The sequence below is a fragment of the Pezoporus flaviventris genome, unplaced genomic scaffold (assembly GCF_033815535.1).
Source record: "Pezoporus flaviventris isolate CSIRO_AGI_PZ_B2104156 unplaced genomic scaffold, CSIRO_AGI_Pfla_v1 ptg000165l, whole genome shotgun sequence".
NCBI lineage: Eukaryota > Metazoa > Chordata > Aves > Psittaciformes > Psittacidae > Pezoporus > Pezoporus flaviventris.
Genome location: NW_026892713.1, coordinates 77,621 through 96,382, shown reverse-complemented (window position 1 = coordinate 96,382; position 18,762 = coordinate 77,621). Strand labels below are relative to the sequence as shown.

Below are 18,762 nucleotides of genomic sequence, written 5' to 3'. Positions count from 1 at the left end.
TGCTTTGTGAGGCAGAAACAGTTAGGGTGGTTGAGAGACAACGTTGATGAGGGGCAGGAATTCTCCCCCATCACCACCCTTGGAGGAGGTGATGCTCAGAGTGGAGGGTGACAGCGCATAGAAGAACAAGCACTACACGAGCCACACCAGCCCTGAGGTTCAGAACCATCACAACCAGGTCTTGGCAGGGGAGAAGAGAAAAGAGTTTATTCTTTGGCAGTAGAGAGCGACTGCATCGCTTGAGCTTAGCCTGAGCTTTAATCAGAGTGAGGAAGAGGAGCTGAGCCCCACAGGGGGGTTTGGCTGCACTTTACATCCCCGAGGTGGCCTCTGGGGCTAACACACGCTGGGGGGGAGCCTGGCAGCCGCCGTCTTTTCGACCACAAAGGCATAATTGTACTGAAAACACACCAAAAATACCCCAAATTGGTCAGGAGCAAGGGCTGGGAGTGCAGAAATTCACTGTTTTCACATGCATTTTGTGATGTTTCACAAGCAAAACGTGAGCAGTTGCAGCTACTCACCTCTGCCTCAATATCAGCAAGTGATTTAACAGTCAGGTCAGTGAGGAGAGCCTAAAAAACACCCCAAAGCCATGTTTCTACTTGAGGGAGGAGTGGGGGCTAAGAACAGCAGCTTAAAGGAGGACTCACGTTGCTGCCAGAGCTGAGCCTGGTGTCAAATTTGGGGTGTAGTGTGAAAGGGACTCCGTCCATGGCTGGGGAGAGAAGGGAGAGGCTTTAGGAACGGTGGAGAAGGTGCTCAGGGGACACAATTACCTCCTTGGGGCATAAAACAGCTGTTGGTAATATGGAGAATGTGTGGTGCAGTGAGTCCCTGGAGGGATGAAGCCAGAGGGGCCTGGACAGGCAGGCCCATGTGGACCTGCTGGAGTCAGCAACAAGGGGCAAGGTCAGGGCAGTCCCAAGCCTAAACACAGGCTGGATGGGGCAGCCCTGAGGGGAACCATGGGATCAACCAGGCTGGGAAAGACCTTTAAGCTCATCCAGTCCAGCCATTCCCCAGCACTGCCCAGGGCACCGCTAACCCATGGCTCTGAGGGCCTTAGGTTACAATGGTGTGACTCCAGCTCTGCCCTGAGCACCCTAAGGGGAAGGAATTGTTCCTCATCTCCATCTAAACCTCCCCTGGTGCAGCTTGAGGCTGTTTCCTCATGGCACAACCCACAGTGGTGCTGAGCCAGGCCAGGATGCTGGTGGCTTCCTGGCTGCCTGGGCACAACCTGCTTGTGCTCAGCTCCATCAATCAGCACCCCCAGCTCCTTTTCCATGAGCAGTTTCCAACCACTCTTCTCCAAGCCTGGAGTGTTCCCTGGGGTGTTTGTGGCCCAAGTGCAGCATGGGGTCCATTGCCTTGTTGAACCTCATCCCACGGATCCAGATCCCCCTGGAGAGCCTCAACACTCCCACCCAAGCTGGTGTCATCCACGAAAGAAGCACTTTTGTTACCTGAGAGCCCGTAGATGTTGGAGGTGTCATAGAGAGCCTCGTGCTGAGAAGCAGCCCGTTTGATGGTGCAGGGAGCAGCGGGTGCCCTGGAGCAATGGGAAGAGGTGAGCAGCCAGCACCAGCCCTGGATGCAGGGGGCAGGAACTGGGAGTCACAGGAGTTATTCCTGGACGTGGCCAGGGAAGACTTGGGTGGGGAGTGTATAAAGGAGTGTGTGTACCCGTAGTCAGGGGACTGGAGCGAGAGCTGCTTCAGGCCTGTGCTGATGCTCCGTGGCTTGGGGACAGGCTTCAGAACGGGCCCTTTCTTACACCAGATGGCAAAATTCCCCATTTCCCTGAAACGAAACCATCCCGGAGCCAAGCTGGGGCTTGGGACAAAGGGCTGGGAAAGGGCTGGGGGAGGGCCCGTACCCTGCTCTGGTGTAACAGGGGAGGGTTTTGCTCTTGGAGCTCAGCTTGATGTCAACCACGGCCGTGTCGACGGCGGCCACCGGCTCCAGCTTCACGTACAACCGCTTCTTCCGGGAGCCGCCGGGTCCTGCGGGGTGTGGGGTGGGAGAGCAGGCGGGAGGACCGGGGGGCACCACTCCCTCCTCGGCCCGGTCTCCTCCCACTTTGGGGCAGCACTTACGGGGCTCCGGGAACTCGGGGGCACGGGTGTAGCCAAGGGGCTGCGGGCTCCGCTCGCTCAGCACCAGCACATCGGTCACCACGGGCCCGGGAGGTGCCTGCATGGGAGCGGGCCGGGAGCTCAGCACCGCACCGGCCACAGCTCCCCCCCCCGCCGGTCCCGGTTCCCCCTCACCCCGCACCTGGGCTCTGCCGCCGCTCACGCACAGGTACCCGCCGCTCTTGAGCCCGAAGCCTTTGCCCAGGTTGGCCGCCGTGCCCTCCACGGTAACGCCGATCTGCGGGCACACGGAGCGACAGCGTCAGGAACCGGGCGGCGGGGCCGACATCGCCCCCGTTCCTTCCCTCCCGGTGCCTACCACGGTCCAACCGGCGGGGGCCGCCTCGGGTGCAGCCGCCCAGCCCACGCCGGTGAGCGGCGCCTCGTCCGCCGCCATCGCAGCCGCTTCCGCCGCGGAAATGGCGGAGCTCCGCCCCCCCTCCCGTTACTGAGCAGCCATTGGACGAGCGCTGCGACAGGCAGCGGCGATTGGCTGAAGCGCTCAGATTGACACACGCGATGACCAATAAGAGGCGAGAACCCTCCCCTGCAGCCCGCCTTCAAACGCGGAAGCCTTTATTAACGGCGGCACCGCTCAGTCCACCGGCGGGCGCTGCCTCCGCGGCGGGCCCGCGATCAGCTTGCGCACGGGGGACTGCTCCAGGTGCCCGAAGGTCCGTGCGGCTGCAACGGGAGGAAAACCCCCGTTAAAGCCCGTTAACGGCCCCCCCCCCCCCCCACCGGGAGGCTTCCACATCCCCCTTACCGAGCTGCTTGGACAAGCGCTGCAGGTACTGCTCGCTCTCCTCGGTGAAGGTCTGCAAGAGCCGCCCCGTTTGCTGCAGCCCATCGAACTGCAGAGCCAAGGATGAAGGGTAAAACCCAAAATCACCACATCCCGGCTGGGATAGGGAGGGATTTTGCCCCTAACACCCTCCGTTTCCCCGAGCCCAACTCACCACCAGCTCCATGGAGGTCAGCGCCTCCCTCTGCTCGGCCAGGATCTGCTGGTAGTTGGGTTTGCTGCGGAGGACCTCGGCCTGAGAGGTGTGGAGGTAATCCACCGGCACGCTGTTATCCCGGTGCTCCTCCAGCCGCCTGCAGAACAGGAGTCATTTATCCATCAGGGCTCACAGCACCACGACGGGTTCATTATCAGTTTAAACCCCAGGCAGAAGAACGATGGTGGGTGCTGATTCCCACCTGGCGGCTTCCTCGGCGCTCTCCTGGTGGCGAAGCAGGAGCTCATCCCAGGCATGGGACTCGGCAGTTAACCTGCAGAGCAAGGAGAGAGCAGGGGGTGAAGCAGGGCCACAGCACAGGTTCCTTGAGGCAAAAATGGCAAAATAGAACAAAATCTGCCCCAAAATAGGCTCGAGGAAGGGGTGGCGAGCCTCAGGCTGTGCCCATCCTGGGCCTACCTGGCCATGTGCTCCTTCATTTCGACCACTGATTCCTCCACAGCCAAGTCCTGTGACACCCTGAGATGGGAGAGAGAAGCCAGTGGGATTTAGGGTGGTGCACAGGAATCCCAAGGGATTTAGGATCCTCAGTAATGACCCCCTAGTATTCAGTGCTGGTTGCCCAGCAGCATCAGCCCCAGGAACCCCAGTAGCCACAGGCAAGGATGCCCCAGGAGCCCCAGTAGCTGCAGGCAATGGGGTCACACAGCAAATTCAGGTGAGCAGATGGAATTCCTCCCTCATGTCTGGTCATCCCTCCGCCTCTGATCCTGCTCCTCAAGAGCCCCTTCCCACCTTTCCATCCCACAGGGATGAGCACGGCAGGTCCTTACCCTTCTGGTTCCTGGACACATCTCCGCAACGTTCCGTCTTGTTTCAGCTGCTGCAGCAAACACTTCAGGTCTTCCCCAGCTGCCTGAGCTGGGGATGGAGACACAATAAGGCAGGTTAACACGATGCTCACACGTGCTGCTTGGAGAACTGGGAATTCAGGACTGCTTCCTGGTGTGATTCCCTGTGGGAACGTGTTCTAGTGATTAATTATCCTGGTTCTAGAGGAGTAACTCATCGCTGTGGCCACCGATTACTGTGTCTGTTTGTCTTTCCTCCCAGAAACTAAGGTCACACACAGCATCTTAATTAAGGGCTTGTAGGGACAGGACAAGGGGAATGGCTTTAACCTGCCAGAGGGGAGATGGATGATGAGCTCTTAGGCAAAAGCTCTTCCCTATGAGGGTGGTGGGACACTGGGATGGGTTGAATGGAGAAGGTTTGGATGAACCACCCCTGGCAGTGTTCAAGGCCAGGCTGGATAGGGCTTTGGAGCAAGCTGCTCCTCCCCTCCAGAAGATGCCTGGTGTCATTCCAAGAGGATACCAGGGAAGGGCTGCTATTTTGAAGTTTAGGATTCCCCTTCCTGACGTGCCTGTCACCCCTTACCATTGGATCTGAAAGCCTCTGGGTTGAAGCCATCCTTGTGCTTCAAGCTTCGCTCAAGCTTCTGGGCTGCAAACTAAGGAGAAGATGGAAAAGGTTTTAGTGGCCTTTCCTGAGGTGCAGGACAAAGCTCGTGGGGGGGAATCTGTTACTGAAGGAGGAAAGAATCCCTCCTCCCAGATCAGAACGTTTGGTGCCAGGGGAAAGGCCTTGCCTGGAAACTGGAGAAGAGCAGCTCGGAAAGCCGGTCTTCCTCTGGCAGATCCAGGCTGATTGCTTTGCTTAATTCTGGGGGAAAAGCAGAACAAAACTGTTCCAGAACCATTAAATGGCTCCAGTGTTCTCAAAAGACACTAAAAGCGGTTGTACAGCAGTGCAGTTTGCAGGATACGGAGGAGGAAAAGGAGGGAGAAACAGAGTTCCCCATGAGGAAAAGTCACACCACGGCAAGAAAAGGGCAGAGACTGCCAAGCACTCATTTAAGGCAGCATCTCCTTTTATCCTCCAGTATCTCCAAAACCACTTCCAACATGGACATCAGCAGGTAGGAGGTAGGAATAACGCAGCCATGCTATTAGTGTATTAGCTATGAGTAGTTATTCCTACTGGTCGTGCCATGAAATCAGAATTCAACTCATCTGATTCAACTGATTTCAACTGATGCGATCTGATTACATGATCTGATGAACCTTTATGATCTGATTTCAACTGATATGATCTGATGAACCTTTATGATCTGATTTTAACTTATATCAGCCGATTATATGATCTGATGAACCTTTGTGATCTGATTTCAACTGATATGATCTGATTATATGATCTGATGAACCTTTATGATCTGATTTCAACTTATATCATCCAATTATATGATCTTTATGATCTGATTTCAACTGATACCATCCGATTATATGATCTTTATGATCTGATTTCAACTTAATTGATTCGACTCGCACAGAACAGGTAGGGTTGGAAGGGACCCTAAGATCATCTGGTTGCAAACCTCCCTGTATGGGTTGCTGGAGGGAGGGCTGGGACATACCTGTGACATCCTGGTGAACAGGGGGCAGGGATTTCCTGCCTTTGGTCTTCAGGCTGGAACGACACCATGGGTTTGGACTGAGGGGGTTATTCCTGACGCCGGGATTCCGCTGGGAGCTTCTCCTCCTCACTGCTCCAGCTGTCTCCGGGGAACGAACGCTCTTGCTAACAGCGGCATCAGGCTGCTTTAGGCATCGCTCAGGATCCCCTTCCTTCTCTCCAGGGTCGGGAGCTGAGATAAAGCCAGCGAACAGCAGGATGGAAAGCGAGGAAATGGCCTTTCTTACGGATCCAAAAGCACCAAACCTGCTTTTAGCACATGGTTTTCCAACCGGGAGCAGCGGGTCGCTGATCCCTGCACCCCCTTCAGCACCTCCGGGGACGGAGCTCCTCCTCCTGGCCCCGTCCCCACCGGGACCCGGGCTCAGCACCCCCGTTCCCGGTGCCTTCCCCCCACCACCACCCACCCTTACCTGACACAACACCCGCGGCCGCAGCGCCCGCTCCGCCGGGAAACCGCTGCGGGAAGAAACGGTTACGGGGCTGGAAGCGAGGCCTCCCCGCGGCTCCCACGGCCGGGCCGGGCGCCTTCCAGCGCTCACCTCCTCCTCCTCGGACCCAGCGGACGGCAGCGGCGGGGCCGGGCCGGACCCGGGGTCCTCCTTCCCCTCAGAGCCGCCCTCCGCCATCTTGGGAGGAGGCGGGAAGACGTGCGGCGCATGCGCAGAGCGCCCCCCTCCCCATCAGCGCCTGAGGGAAAAGGCGGGAAGATGCACGGCGCATGCGCAGACACCACCACCCCCCCACCCCCCCCATCGCCTGAGGGAAAAGGCTGGCAGGCCACAAAAGGGGTAAAAAAGGGGGAAAAAAAGGCTTTGGAAGTTTATTATCTTTGATAAAATCCCAAGGGAAAGGGGCGGGCTCTTTGTTAACAGCTGCGGGGACGCACAGAAACCGCTTCCGGGGCGCGGTGGGCTCGGGGGATGGATGGGATGGAGGAGGAGGGGAAGGTGTGAGCCAGAGCAAAGGCCAAGGGCGAGTTTTGGTCAAGCAGTTCCCATTAACTGGCTCCCCAGTGAAGTCTGGATAAGAAAAGCTTATTTTCCTCTACAAAATGACAATACAGAGAACGCATACAATTACAATACGGGGGGGGGGGGGGGGAGGTTGGGGTAACTGTTAATAGCTATCGACTAAAACAGAAAAGTCATGGTAAAAAACAACAGAAATCAGAAGAAGTCCGTTTCTTTTCTGAAGCTGGAAAACCTTAGAAGCGCCGGTTTTAGGTGCTGGCCCTAAAATCCGTATTTTTAAAAGCAACAAAGTGAATTTGGTTTGGAAAACGAAGCGAGAGTTCTCTTGGAACCATTTCACATCCCAAAGGGGCACAAACGGAGGGTGAGAGGTAGAGAGGTACCATTGGAATCCCAAGCTCTTGGTTCCAAGGGGGGGGGGGGGGTCTGAGGTAATCGGCTGAGTTGTGTGAAACACCGGGGTTGGCAATAGAGCAACACTGACAAATGACACTAATGACCCCTTCCCTCTCATTAACAGGTCCTAAGGACTTAATTGGACGCATCCGAGTTCACGCTTCCAGGGTCTCCGGCTGGGGAGGTGATGGATGAAGGGGTGGGAGCATCCTGCCAGCTGCCATTAGCCTGCAAGGAGAAGGAAAGACATCGGTGTCCATTGCATCCTTAAGGTCTGCCGGCCACCAAGTATGGCTCCATAGCTTAACAGCTTCCCAGAAGGGCAGTACCCAGGTCTTGGCTCTGCAATAGGGCAGGGAAGGCCCTGCCAAACCTCTTCCCCTCCCAGATTTGATGGTGGTACTTTATTCCCAGGGCTCTTCCTCGTGGCAGGAATGAACTGAACTGCACAGATTTCCATGCGGTCTGGGGCAGTATTTGAAATCAGGTCTCCAGGAGGGATTCCATGAAATGACAGGATCGGATCCTGTATGATTCTGTGAATTCCAGAATCGGACTCTGTATGGTTCTGTGAATTACAGAATTGCATTCTGTGTGACTCTGAAATTACAGAACCAGATTCCATATGGTTCTGTGAATTCCAGGATCAGATTCTATATGGTTCTATGAAATGACAGAATTGGATTGTATATGGTTCTGTGAAATTACAGAATCAGATTCTATATGGTTCTGAGTTACAGAATCAGATTCTATATGGTTCTATGAACTACAGAATCAGATTCTATATGATTCTATGAGTTACAGGATCAGCTTCTATATGGTTCTGAGTTACAGGATCAGATTCTATATGGTTCTGAGTTACAGAATCAGATTCTATATGGTTCTATGAACTACAGAATCAGATTCTATATGATTCTATGAGTTACAGGATCAGCTTCTATATGGTTCTGAGTTACAGGATCAGATTCTATATGGTTCTGAGTTACAGAATCAGATTCTACATGGTTCTGAGTTACAGGATCAGATTCTATATGGTTCTGTGAATTACAGGATCAGATTCTATATGGTTCTGTGAATTACAGGATCAGATTCTATATGGTTCTATGAGTTACAGAATCAGATTCTATATGATTCTATGAACTACAGAATCAGATTCTATATGGTTCTGTGAACTACAGATCAGATTCTATATGGTTCTATGAGTTACAGGATCAGATTCTGTATGGTTCTATGAATCATAAAATCACATTCTGTATGATTCTGTGAACGGCTGGCGTTTTATCAATCTTTTCCGTATCCCACATCAGTCACCCAGGGGGAAGGGGATAAAAATTCAGATCATTAACCAGATCTTGGGCAGAATTTGTGTTTCTAAGTCAGTAAAACCTTGGTCCATCTTACATCTATGCGCTGCGTCGTATACAAAGGGTTCCCCACGATTGTGTCGTATCTTCCTGCCTGGTGTATGACATGATGTAGGGAATCCATCTAGAAACAAGGAGAGCAATGAGGATTAAACAAGATCAAGTGAAAGTAATGCAGTTGTACCTGGTACGCAAAAACTCTTTAACCCAGGGGCAGGTTTCCTTGCAGGAAGCCATCTTTCCTTTGCAGTTACAGCTATTAATTGAGCTATACACAGCTAGTTCATCAGCACGTGGAGTTAGAACGGAGAATCACACCTATCACTTAAAGATTTTATGGCAGAGGAGCCAATTTTATGCAGTTCAGCTGGATTCAGACATTTAGGATAAGTTTAACAATGCTGTTAAGCACAAATCCTAAGCCGGGTTCTAGTTACACGGAACAAGACTGACTCTAAGATGAGCAAATACCCATTCATTCATGTAAAGAGATCAAAGAACCCCAACACTGCCTAATCCAACCAAAGCAAGGTCAAATAGAGCAGGCTGGTTCTGAGTAGCTCCAAGGACGGAGACTGCACAACCTCCCGAGCATCCTGATCATACCATCTAAAGGACAGGGAAATGGGATTTTAACACCAGGATAGTTCGGGGCTTTTCTTTTTCCTTACTGACCTGTGACTGCACATTGGCTCCCACTGGAGAGCTCTGGTAGGAAGTCAAGGACTGCAAGTTGATAAACGAATCGCTGGAATTTGTCATCTTAAAAGAGCCAGAGGAAGCTGAAAAAACAAACCCAAACCCACGTTTTACTGAGAAATAAAACCCACCCCAAATGGTTCTTCAATGAGTATTACAGAAGTTGAAAGGAAAAGACACCCTACAACTGGTTCAAACACCGGTACTGATTATTACAAGGAATAACGGGAGACTCCCAGGAGGCCAAACCCTTCCCTGGTGCTCTGCCTCACCTGAATTTGGTGTAGATGGAGAATTTGCCTGGTTGCCTTGAGCCACGACATTAGTTGCATCCACTGCTGTTTTTGCAGCGTAAATATTTGCTTCTTCTTGGAACTTCCCCATGTTTTTCTTGTAGCGAATTCTTTTGTTACCAAACCAGTTGGAAACCTGGAGGCGTACATCACTGTTAGTATGAGCTCAAACTACTCCATCTGCCACTAGATTCACAAGCTGCTAGTAAAGGAGATGTTTTAAACTAGGCTTTGCACAGAAAATAACTACTAAACCCTTTGGAATCAGCAAAATCATGTTTAAGTACTGGTAACCGAAGCCTGCTGCCAACTATGGGAGGGGGAAAACCCAAACCATTGTTTGAGGGGAAGAAAAAGGGTCACTTAATTCCAGCCAAACCACTTTGTACCTGTGAAACCGTGATGCCGCCTTTCTTTGCTAGCTCTTCTTTGGCCTCTTCACTGGGGTAAGGATTACTCAGATGTGAATAAAAATACTCATTCAGCACCTCTGTTGCCTGTTTGCTGAAGTTCCGCCGTTTACGCCTAGGAAACAGGATTATTCCTATTTAAATGATGTTATATATTGGCTACAGGACACTGTCAGCTTCTTTTCCCCTCTAAAATCCACGTGTTTTGAGGAAAAAAGGTTAGAGTTGAGTGGGATTAAAGAGATGTTGATGTCAAAGTGTACCCTAGCAAGCAAAACAGAGGATGAATCCTTCCTATTTCAGTCCTTTCTAGGCACAGCTACAGGCTGGGCAGAGAAGTGATTCAGAGCAGCCTGGAAAGGAGGACTTGGGGGTGTTGGGTGATGAGAAACTGAACATGAGCCAGGTTCAGTGTGTGCTTGAGCCCAGAAACCACCCCTGTCCTGGGCTGCACCAAAAGGAACATAAGCAGCAGGTCAAGGGCAGTGATCCTGCCCCTCTCCTCTGCTCTGGTGAGACCCCCCTTGCAGCACTGTGTGCAGTTCTGCCCCATCCCTGGCAGTGTTCACGGCAGGTGGATGGAGCTGGATGATCTTAAGGTCCTTTCCAACCCAACCCATTCTATGATTCTTCTGCGGTGAAGCAAGAAAAGCAGTTCAGGTTTAAGCCTCTGCCGTGGCCGTACCTGGCGTCAAGGAAGCGCGAGCGCAGGATCATCACGGCCTCGCACGTGCTCTGCTTCAGCTGCATCTGGATGGTGCTGAACTTCCCGTGGATGATGTTCACCATGCGCTCGATTTCCTTGGGCGAGATGGGCCTCGTTCGACTCTGCTCCCTGAGCAGGTTCATGACGTGGGTGGTGAACTCACTGCAGGCCTGGAAACACACACATTTGTATCCACAAACAGGGAAACACGCTCCGGTCCGTTTCCCCGACACGAAATTAAACCCAAGCAGCTGCAGAGGAGCTTCCAGGTTTCAGCTTTGCTCTAGTTACTCTCACGAAAACAGCAACACAGAGAAATGAGACATTTGTTATCTTCAGTTTGATGTCCAGGCCCTCGATCTGCACCTCGCTTCTGCAACACTGAGATCCCTTCTCAACTGGCTTTGCTACCCTCGCGGTCCCCTGAATTCCTTCTGCTCCCTGTTGTGTCCTCACAACCAAACACCCAAGGAAAAAACAGTTATTTGTAATTGAGATGATAAAAACTCTTCCATGCAGAAAGATCACCTGTTCATATTTCTCTAGCTCAGAGTGGTATATCTGTCGGATCTGTGACAGCTTGGCCCTGTAGTCAGAGTGCTCAATGCTATTGTCATTTGGACAGCCACCTGATGTTGCTGCTACAGCCATCGGTCCTCCTCTTCCTCTTTTCTCGGGCCCGGAGACACCCTCCGCCAGCAACATGTTATCTAGTCTCATTAGTTGAGCATCTGGGGGATCTTCTTCCTGAATACCGCGAATACTTAACACTAGACAGACATAAAGAAGGAATGAAAAGGTTATTTTGGAACAGGGAAGAGCATCCACTTCAATTCTGGCAAAGCAACGCAGAGGTTTCAGTAAGGTCTGTACAGAAAACAGGAGGGAATCTATAGGCAAGGGGCGAGCTGGAGCTCAGCCTTTCTACACCAAGGATACCACCGGGCTGTGCAGCACCTGGCCATAGACTGAAGCCTTATCAGAGCTGAATTCAAAATCTATCACCGTCTGAAACAGGGACAGTTTCCTTACGCTGAGGTTCAACAACCAGAAACTCCAGCATAATTCTGATGGAGAGAGAGCTTTGGAGTGGCTGCCGACCTGAAGTCACTCATCAGGACAAGGCAGATCTCCTCCAGAGCATCGCCAGCCGTCTTAACCCAGCAACAGGCAAAGCAGAACAGTCCTGATGTAGGACCTGAGTAACTGCTGAGCACGGGCTAAGGCAGCAACAAGTGTTGGCTACTTGAAGGCTTTTCCAGCTCATGATGGAATGAATTCCTTTGAAACAAACCCAACCCAGCAGAGCACCTACTGTATACCCGCTTTCTTGTGTGAACATTACAGGAAAGGAAACCAAGGACTGTAGAGACAGGACAAGAGGGAATGGGCTCAAACTTAAACAAGGGAAGCAGAGGCTGGACATAAGGAAGACGTTCTTTACTGTGAGGGTGCTGAGGCGCTGGCACAGGGTGCCCGGAGAAGTGGTAAATGCTCCATCCCTGGCAGCGTTCAAGGCCAGGTTGGAAAGTCTTAAACTGGAGGGTCTTAATGCCCTTTCCAACCCCAACTATTCTATGAAACACACACAAAAGGTGGAGTCTTATTTATTGTTAGATTTGGGTTTAGAAACCCCCCAGTTCTCCTTGCCCAGAGGTCCCCAGTGGCCTGGGAAGACTCCTTCTGGGATGGACACTCCAATTAAGTGGGTTTGGTGTCACCTTTCTACTTGAACATGCTGCTGGCAAACGTCTTTCTCTGCGCATTACGATGCACATCAGACAGCTCCCGTTGAAGTCAAGCTCCCAGCTGCAGCTTAATTTTATGTCACTTGTCTCATCATGGTAATCAGACATTAGTTATCATCAATTACACATCAGCTCGGCTCAAGCTGACTGCTGCAGAGCGCGTGGAACACACCTTCACCTCACGGGAAGACTCTGGGGGGCTGGCAGAAGAAACTCGGAGTAAACCATTCCCAACGGGTTGGTAGCACTTAGCTTTCCTTCCCAGTAGCTGGTGCCGTGCTGGCTTTTGGCTTCAATCTGGGAATAACACACTGATGCCTTAGTTGTTGCTTGGTAGCACTTACCCTGATCAAGGACTCCTCAGGCCCTCGTGCTGTGCCAGCGAGGAGGGGCACAAGAAGCCAGGAGGGAGCAGAGCCAGGACACCTAACGTGAACTAGCCAAAGGGCTATTCCATGCCATGGAATGTCATGCTGGGGTAAAAGCTGGGGGGAGTCACCCAGAAGGGACTGATTGCTGCTGGGTATCGGTTGGCGAGTGCTGAGCAATTGTATTGGGCATCATTTGAGTTCATTGGTTTTCTTTCCCTTTTAGTTTTATATTTTCCCCCCTTAGTAGTAGTAGTAGTAGTATATTGTACTTCAGTTATTAAACTGTTCTTATCTCAACCGTGGGGTTTCCGTCCTTCTGATTCTGGCTCTAACCCGACAGAGGGGAGATGGAGATGAGATCTGAGGCAGAAGTTCTTCCCTGCGAGGGTGGTGGGGCCCTGGCACAGGTTGCCCCATCCCTGGCAGTGTTCCGTCATACTCCAAGAGCTGGAGTTATGGCTCAACCAGTGATGGGCCATGCTTTAAACCAAAGCATGACTTAAGAATTCCTTGCATAGAGGTAAAATCCTTCAGAATCCATCACTTTTATGGATGCTCAGAACAAACCCTACACTGGCTCAGGAAGCCCAAGGAACGCCTCCTGTCCACTAATACAACCTTGTGCATCCTCGGGCATGTCACCTACCAGAGAGTCATCAAATCTGTAAAACAATTATACCAAATGAAATCCCCATCATTCCTAATTAATCCTTCATTAAAATACAGCCCAACCTGAGGTGCTGAGCCTCAGTCAGTATGCAAATGCAATCATTACAATATATTTGCATCTCATTAATTAACGATTCGCAGTTGTCTAATGAGCTGAACAAGATCCCTGGTACCAAAATAAGTGAGACATGCTTGGACTTGCTTTTCTTTATAGAGCAACTGATGCAGAAGAATGTACCAGATGTGTCTGTTTGGGGCAGGATACCTCGCGTTGGCACTGAAACCTCCTCAGTTCAGGCCAGAAGCAACCAGCCTGTGTAAAACACACGTGGGGAGTCCCAGGAAGCATGAGGTGAGTGCTGGACCTGCACCTCTCCTCATCTGCAGCTCAGCTTTGTCCCAGACGATCCCATCCCCTCTCTTCCACTTGCAAACCCCAGTAACTCCCATGAAATCCCAACCCACAACTCAAGCTGTCAGCTGAGGAAGCTTCTATTTTACCCAAAGCAATCCTGAACCCCTTCTCGGCTCCCTCTCCACGCTACCCCCAACTTGGGGGCTCATTCCTCACAGTGGGGAGAGAGGAAAACGAATGGGAGCAGAAGACAACAGCGCTGCAGAACAAGACTCTGCCCCAGAAGGATGTCGACAGACTCGGCAGCAAAGAGTCAGCATGTTCCCCCTTCCCTTGCCAAGGCACATCTGAGTGCAGAGGTACCTGGTGCATTAACCCAGCTGAGTTAGAGGGAGGATGGAGGGTTGCAGCTAGAATCACCACGTTCCGATGCTGCCCCAACCACATTCCCTACCTCAGAGAGGCAGAACCCGAGCCCCGTCGCACAGAAGTGGGTAGAGATACATTTGCCATGCCTCAAGGGGCCTGAAGCCCACCATGGCCTCGTGTCCTCCATCAGCCCACAAGCAGAACCCTGAAGCATCATATTCAGCCCTATAAAAGCGGGTATCTTAACGCTACAGATGCTTTCGAGATAGGAGTCTGCCACTGAACTCACACACCTGAGGCACAACCCAACCAGCAAAAAAAAACCCTGCTGGGGAGATGAAAACTGCTCCGAATGCTTCTGTGAGCTCCCAAACTGATTAGATTTGATGCCTCTTCAAAGAACTGCCTATGCCCCAGGCAGCTCTGCAAGACTTGGAAATAAAATACCTGCTTTTCCCAGAACTGGTTTCCAATCATCCAACCCGGGAATTATCTGGGGTGAGGAGGGGTGGGGAAGGGAGCTGGGGCCAAATCCATTTCAATGACAAAGAGTCGTTTCTCATTTCTTTCTAATTACTAACCCAGGACCGAGGAGCATTTCTCAGCACCCTTTGTACAGCTGATCCTGAGCTATTGTGAGCCACACTCGTGCTCCAACAAAGAGCACCAGAAAGATGGGGGGGAGGAGGAGGAGGAACACGTTGGAAACTGATTTCTCAGCTAGAAAAGAAGCTTGTGTGCCTGGGTCACAAACCCCCTTGTGCTACAGTAGACCCAGGCTTTTGTTTGCTCCAAGCCATAACATCTGCTCCCCGCAATTTAAATAAGGAAGAGACAGAGCATCAGACATTCAAAAAACCTCTGAGACCCAAGCGAAAGCAGCATCAGGCTGGCCCTGGTTACCCCGGAGAAATCCCAGCTTCAAGCCAGAAAACACAGGGGGAGGAAGGAAAAACTGGATGAAAGAGCCTTTTTAAGGACAGTGATCCTTACAGCACGGACACACGTTAAAGCACGCCCGGCCAACACACTTCATCCCACCCCGTTTCTCTTGAGCAGCACACCACTGTGGCAAGAAGGCACTACCTGCAACCAAACTCTCCTCACGTCTGCCTCAAAGCCATTAGAAAGCACAGCCAAGTGTCCCTTTTCCCCTGTACCAGTTATTTGCCAACGTGGTACTCTTACTACCACCACGATTCGGGTACCGGTTCCTTAAAGGGGAAAACCACCACCATTTGCCAGCTCACAGAGACAAATGCAGCCTGGAGCTGTAGAATCTATCAGGGAAAACACGGGCCATGTTAAACGGGAGCAAAGCTAACAAGGAAACATGAGGGTTTTGGCAAGCCAACACCAACACACCTGTTTTCTCCTTGATCTCACACAGGACGCTGAACAGAGCAGGCTTCATTCTGTGGCAGTTCAAGGCATGCTTTCTGAAATGGAAGAAGAAGAAAAAAGGAGTTGAAGGCCCACAGGAAAGGCAGAGCCGGAGTGTGCCACAGTCCCAGCAGGTTGGCACCCAGATCTGCTCCACGGGGAGACAAAGGTCCTTGTGGAGCTTGGGATGCTTTGAGAGCATCTCATGGGTGGCAGCCACCCAACAGGAAGGAAAAGCCCGGTGGGTTTAGAGCACAGGGAGCCCAAACAGGAGGACCACGGACTCGCAGCCACCTGCCCCATGGAAAGCAGACTGCACGGAGCGGATCCGAGCCCTGCACGTGCTAGTTCTGCCTTTTTGAAGCTCTTCCAGCATTTGCTGCCTCGCTTTCCCCCTGCTCCCCAGGAAGAGGCAGCGTTAATGACACCATTAACACAGAAGCCACGCTCATGTCTAATCAAAACAGCCTTGGGCTGAGCTGGAGCGTGGCGGTGAGCCCCGTGCAAAGCAGGTTTTGCATGGAGGGGTATTTCACCTCCTGTTTTCCAGGGCAGCTCACCCTTAGGTGCCCAACTTGTGCTGGAAGCGAGCAGAAAGCAGCAGTCTGGCTGCAACATCCACCCCCAAAAGTCTCCTTTGCTTCTTGTGAGCCCTTGGCGGGTCCGAAATAGCATTTCAATGGCTGCAAGCTGGGGCTGAGCTAAACACAAACCGGCCCTTTCCTTCTCCCGTGCCCGCTGGCAGGAGCTGAAGGCTTCCCTCGGTGACGCGGCCACAAGACGCGTAAAACCGGTCAGTGAGGGAGATGTTTGATAACATCAACCCCACACAAACAGCCGGAGAACAAAGGCAGCCGGGAAGGCAGCGCTGGAGCCTATTGTCCTCGCCTGACGAGGGGAAAACGGGAGAGAGCAGGAGAAGGGCAATGACTCCCGAGCCTCTGCACTGGCACCGGGCTTAAAAAGCCGCCTTTAGCTACGAGGCAGCAAAGATAAAACCAAGCCTAATCCTACCATTCCCAGGGCTGCTAACTCTGTGCAACCCCAACAGCCTCATGCAGAAGACAAGAGCTTCTTTCTTCGGTGTAGTCATATATCGATGTGGAAGTGCTTTAAAATTCAAGCACCTTTGGAGCTTCAGCTGGAGCCTGGCAGGGTTGCTAAGGCCGAATTGAAGTAATTTGGCTTAAAACAGCGGTCAGGCCAGTTTTCAAAGCTCATTCCTCAGCTATGAGGTTAATAAACGTACCCAAACCCGGCCAAACTTTAGGTTGAGATTAATAAACAGACCCAAAACGGCCAAACGTTCGGTTGAGATTAAAGAAACGGACCCAAAACGGACAAGCTTTAAATTGAGATTAAAGAAACGGACCCAAAACGGACAAGCTTTAAATTGAGATTAAGGAAACAGATCCAAAACGGACAAGCTTTAAATTGAGATTAAAGAAACAGATCCAAAACGGACAAGCTTTAAATTGAGATTAAAGAAACAGACCCAAACTTGAGGGTGAGGTTAAAGAAACAGACCCAAACCGGCCAAGCTTTGGGTTGAGATTAAAGAAACGGACCCAAACCCGGCCAAACTTTACGGTGAGATTAAAGAAACGGACCCAAACCGGCCAAGCTTTAGGGTGAGGTTACAGAAATGGACCCAAACCGGCCAAGGTTTAAGTTGAGGTTACAGAAACGGACCCAAACCGGCCAAGGTTTAGGGTGAGGTTACAGAAACGGACCCAAACCGGCCAAGGTTTAGGTTGAGGTTACAGAAACGGACCCAAACCGGCCAAGGTTTAGGTTGAGGTTACAGAAACGGACCCAAACCGGCCAAGCTTTAGGGTGAGGTTACAGAAACGGACCCAAACCGGCCAAGCTTTAGGGTGAGGTTACAGAAACGAACCCAAAGCGGGTGCGCGGGGCTCCCCCTCCCGAGCAAACTTCGGCCGTCGCCAGCAGCCGCCGCTTCCGTTCTGCCGTTCCGCGCAGCCCCAGGCCGGCCAACCCCGTTTGCACCGGGTCCAAGGGCTGCGATGTCCGTACCCGCACCCCGCCAGCACAGCGAGGCCGGAGAACCGGCGCGTTAACAACGGCGAACGGCCGGTACCGAAGCGTTGCGGGAGGCGAAGGCACGGAGACACCGGGCAGCGAGCGTGGGACTTTCCGCTGCCAACGGGCGATTCCCCATCAACCCCCCGCCCGTTTTCCCCTTAACCGGAGCCGCGGCAACGGGACCGGGAACCACCGCGGCAGAGCTGAGCTGAGTCACGGCTCCGGGCTCTGCGGGCGGGCAGGCGGCCGGTACCGACCGGCTTCCCCCCCCCCCCCCGCCCCGTTCCCCCGCCGGTACCTGGCCTGGGCCTCATCCAGGCTCTGGTCGGTGATGGCCATGATCTGCTGCAGGACATCGCCCGTGTCGTGATGCGCGGCCGGCGGCCCCGCAGCGACAACCGGCTCGGTGGCGGCGGGCGGCGGCGGGGCCTGGGGGATGCCGCCGGGCAGGGGTCCCCCGGTGCCGTGCGCCGCCGCCAGCAGCCGCGATGGCTCCTCCATAGCGGAGGGGGGGGGGGGGGGGGGGCGGCGGCGGGGCCGGTGCGGGCCCGGTGGCTGCCGCACAACGGGGCCCAGCGCCCACCGCCGCCGCCGCGACGTGCCCCGCCTCCGGCAGCCCCCGCGCTTGGGTCCTAGCGCCGCCCGCCCGGCTGCGATCGCGACCCCGCCTTCCCCCTCGTGAGTGACCGCCGTGGAGGCGGGCGGGGATGGGGTGGGTGGAAGGGACCCTAAGGCTCAGCCAGCTCCGACCCCCTGCCATTGACATGGGCACCTTCCACTCGAGCAACCTGGGCTTGAACAGGGATGGGGCATCCAAACCATCTCCATTCAACCCATCCCAGTGTCCCCAGGGAAGAGCTGCTGCCCAAGAGCTCATCTCCATCTCCCCTCCGGCGGGTTAAAGCCATTCCCCTTGGGCTGTCCCTGCATCCCTCATCCAAAGCCCCTGCCCGGGGGGGGCATCCAAACCATCTCCATTCAACCCATCCCAGTGTCCCCAGGGAAGAGCTGCTGCCCAAGAGCTCATCTCCATCTCCCCTCAATTTAAGCACATGCCTGGTATATGAGCTAGAAGTTCCCCTTCAACTCAGGAAGACCCCTTTGTGTCCTCAGTGTTGCACAGACCTGGGCTTTCGAGGCTTTGTTTTAAGCAGGTTCCTGCATAAAACACTGGGAGTTCTGGAATAACACCTTTAAAGACCCCAAAGGCAGCAAAACCTGGCTCCCTACATCCATATTTATCAGGTGTGCATGATGAGGGAACCTGATTTTCCCATGCCTGGCTGCTTCTGAGCCTGTGGCTCTGGGAATGCTGACTGGTGCCATAGGGAACAAGCACCC

At 53.0% G+C, this 18,762-nt stretch overlaps 3 protein-coding genes across 4 annotated transcripts; all 3 read right to left on the bottom strand.

The window, feature by feature from the left end:
* Window positions 1-239: 239 nt before the first annotated feature.
* Window positions 240-2,662, bottom strand: MVB12A (multivesicular body subunit 12A). 2 transcript variants are annotated; one of them, XM_061480033.1, is made up of 9 exons: window positions 2,461-2,662; window positions 2,284-2,379; window positions 2,103-2,199; window positions 1,883-2,009; window positions 1,690-1,806; window positions 1,470-1,555; window positions 654-718; window positions 525-575; window positions 240-399 (listed from the first exon to the last, which is right to left on the bottom strand). In XM_061480033.1, the coding sequence occupies exons 1-9, from the start codon at window positions 2,536-2,538 to the stop codon at window positions 337-339; spliced, it is 780 nt and encodes a 259-aa protein (XP_061336017.1). In that variant the 5' UTR covers window positions 2,539-2,662; the 3' UTR covers window positions 240-336. The 2 variants fall into 2 exon arrangements, with proteins under 2 accessions (XP_061336017.1, XP_061336018.1); XM_061480034.1 differs by lacking the exon at window positions 525-575 and having other exon boundaries at window positions 2,461-2,659.
* A 38-nt stretch (window positions 2,663-2,700) lies between these two features.
* DSN1 (DSN1 component of MIS12 kinetochore complex) lies at window positions 2,701-6,301 on the bottom strand. The gene is made up of 11 exons (XM_061480037.1): window positions 6,181-6,301; window positions 6,052-6,097; window positions 5,580-5,810; window positions 4,755-4,828; window positions 4,544-4,616; window positions 3,937-4,024; window positions 3,563-3,622; window positions 3,345-3,416; window positions 3,101-3,239; window positions 2,908-2,995; window positions 2,701-2,825 (listed from the first exon to the last, which is right to left on the bottom strand). Exons 1-11 carry the CDS (start codon window positions 6,265-6,267, stop codon window positions 2,737-2,739), a joined length of 1,047 nt encoding a protein of 348 aa, XP_061336021.1. The 5' UTR covers window positions 6,268-6,301; the 3' UTR covers window positions 2,701-2,736.
* A 677-nt stretch (window positions 6,302-6,978) lies between these two features.
* PBX4 (PBX homeobox 4) lies at window positions 6,979-17,922 on the bottom strand. The gene is made up of 9 exons (XM_061480026.1): window positions 17,720-17,922; window positions 15,358-15,431; window positions 11,009-11,250; window positions 10,460-10,650; window positions 9,754-9,889; window positions 9,344-9,500; window positions 9,048-9,154; window positions 8,410-8,496; window positions 6,979-7,236 (listed from the first exon to the last, which is right to left on the bottom strand). The coding sequence occupies exons 1-9, from the start codon at window positions 17,920-17,922 to the stop codon at window positions 7,144-7,146; spliced, it is 1,290 nt and encodes a 429-aa protein (XP_061336010.1). The 3' UTR covers window positions 6,979-7,143.
* Window positions 17,923-18,762: the final 840 nt, after the last annotated feature.